This window comes from Psammomys obesus, unplaced genomic scaffold, assembly GCF_907164565.1.
Source record: "Psammomys obesus unplaced genomic scaffold, mPsaObe1.curated_primary_1811, whole genome shotgun sequence".
Taxonomy (NCBI): Eukaryota; Metazoa; Chordata; class Mammalia; order Rodentia; family Muridae; genus Psammomys; species Psammomys obesus.
The window spans coordinates 17,808,130-17,810,136 of record NW_026592510.1 but is presented as its reverse complement, the minus strand read 5'-3'; the positions used below and the strand labels follow the sequence as shown (position 1 = coordinate 17,810,136).

Here is a 2,007-nt window from a genome sequence, read left to right as displayed (position 1 = left end):
ACCTTGGAAGCTTGCCTCTCTTGTGGAATAATAGCACATTTCCACACTAGCCTTCAGAATGCTCAAAAAAGAGATATCCCCCTAAAGGTATAGAGAACTTGCAATAACAAAAGGAGAGTAAATGCAAACATTAGAGTGCCCGAGGAAAAGGCAAGCAGGTTTTGATCTTGTCGACGGTGATGAGCAGGCTAATTCACTATCTGGTCAAAGATCCTGGAGGGAAAAATGTGTGGGTTGTAGCTACCAACGACTGAGCAAAGGCCGAGGGAGGACTGGACTACCTATGGAAACACAGTTTTAAAAGTAGAATTATCGCCTTTTCGCCCAGATGGCGCTGAAAGCGAAGAAGGAAGCTCCTGCCCCTCCCAAAGCTGAGGCCAAAGCAAGGGCCTTGAAAGCTAAGAAGGCAGGTAGGAAAGGCGCCCACAGCCACAAAAAGAAGACCTGCATGTCACCCACCTTCCGGCAGCCCAAAACCCTGCTCCGGAGGCAGCCCAAATGCCCTCAAAAGAGTGCGCCCAGGAGAAACAGGCTTGACCACTATGCCATCATCAAATTTCCCCTGACCACCGAGTCAGCCATGAAGAAAATGGAGGACAACAACACACTTGTGTTCATTGTGGATGTCAAGGCCAACAAGCACCAGATCAAACAAGCCGTGAAGAAACTCTATGACATTGATGTGGCCAAAATTAATACCCTGATAAGGCCTGATGGAGAGAAGAAGGCGTATGTTCGGTTGGCTCCTGATTACGATGTTCTGGATGTTGCCAACAAGATTGGGATCATCTAAACTGAGTCCAGCTGGTTAACTAAATATATATACATTTTTTTCCACCAAAAAAGTAGAATTATTGTACATTTACAGATGGATTTTTTTTATTCACATCCATTGCCACACTTAACTTATTTTAAAAGAGGTCAATGCTCGAACAATTATGAAGACAATGGAAATTGTGAAAAATCAGAAGTAATCAAATATTTGTTTAAATAGACATACTTTAAAAAAATATTCCAAGATACACAGAACACTGTGAAGTTATCTTCTTATATAAATTTACCATCTAATTTATGTACAAAGTTGTAAGAATTTACAAGTGAAAAGGAAGACCCCCAAACCAGATAGAAGCATATGAAACAAAATAGAAAACTAGGCTTTACTGATAAGATGGTTTTAAGTGTTATGTTTGAATGAGCATTTTAATAAAAAATATTTTAGAGAAATCCCTAAAATATCTTTCTCTGGCATGAACTCAGTGACAGGCTTTCTGATCACCTCCCTCTGAGAAGGTGCAGCCTTACTTGCAACCAGTCCTGATAAGACCTGATAGGCTAGGGTCAGATGGAAGGGGACGAGGACCTCCCCTATTGGTAGACTTGGAGAGGAGAAGAGAGAGGGAGGGTGGGATTGGGAGGAGATGAGGGAGGGGGACACAGCTAGGATACATATTTAATAAATTGTAATAAATGATAATAATAAAAAAAATTAAAATATTTTTTCGCACTGTTAAGTTAAAAAAACTGAGCACAAAGTATCAAATTTTAACTTACCCTCCCCCTTCCCCAGCTCCCTAAGTGTCCATTATTAGTAACATTTCGCAGATTCTCCTACAAGCTCCATGATTTTCCAAGCCCTGGGTAGTTAGTTAGATTCCTGGTAGCAGACATGATAGCCTTCCTGCTTAGTGGGTCTTAAGTCCAATTAGATTGCTGTTGGTTACCACCAAGGCATGTGTGTCACTATTGCACCCTTAGAGTTCTGCTGTTGTTCCGGTCATTGTTGTGGATCGTAAGCATCATAGCAGAGCGGGGCCTATTGGTTGCTTCCCTCCTTTGGAAGCTTCCATGGTGCCTTTGGTACAATGAATTCCTTAGGGAGGAAATATTCAGGCCAGTTTCAGATCAGGGGCCTGTGGACTCTGTCTAAAGTGTGAGGTGTCTTCAGCTATGATGACTTGCTTTTCATTTCTGGGGGCAACCAAGAGCAAAAGCAGTATCATATAACAG

The 2,007-nt window shown here is 42.0% G+C and overlaps 1 protein-coding gene across 1 annotated transcript; it reads left to right on the top strand.

Annotated features, from left to right (window-relative positions):
- The first annotated feature begins 328 nt into the window (after positions 1–328).
- Positions 329–805, top strand: LOC129681888 (60S ribosomal protein L23a-like). Its single transcript, XM_055614107.1, has one exon. The coding sequence runs from the start codon at positions 329–331 to the stop codon at positions 791–793; it is 465 nt and encodes a 154-aa protein (XP_055470082.1). The 3' UTR covers positions 794–805.
- Positions 806–2,007: the final 1,202 nt, after the last annotated feature.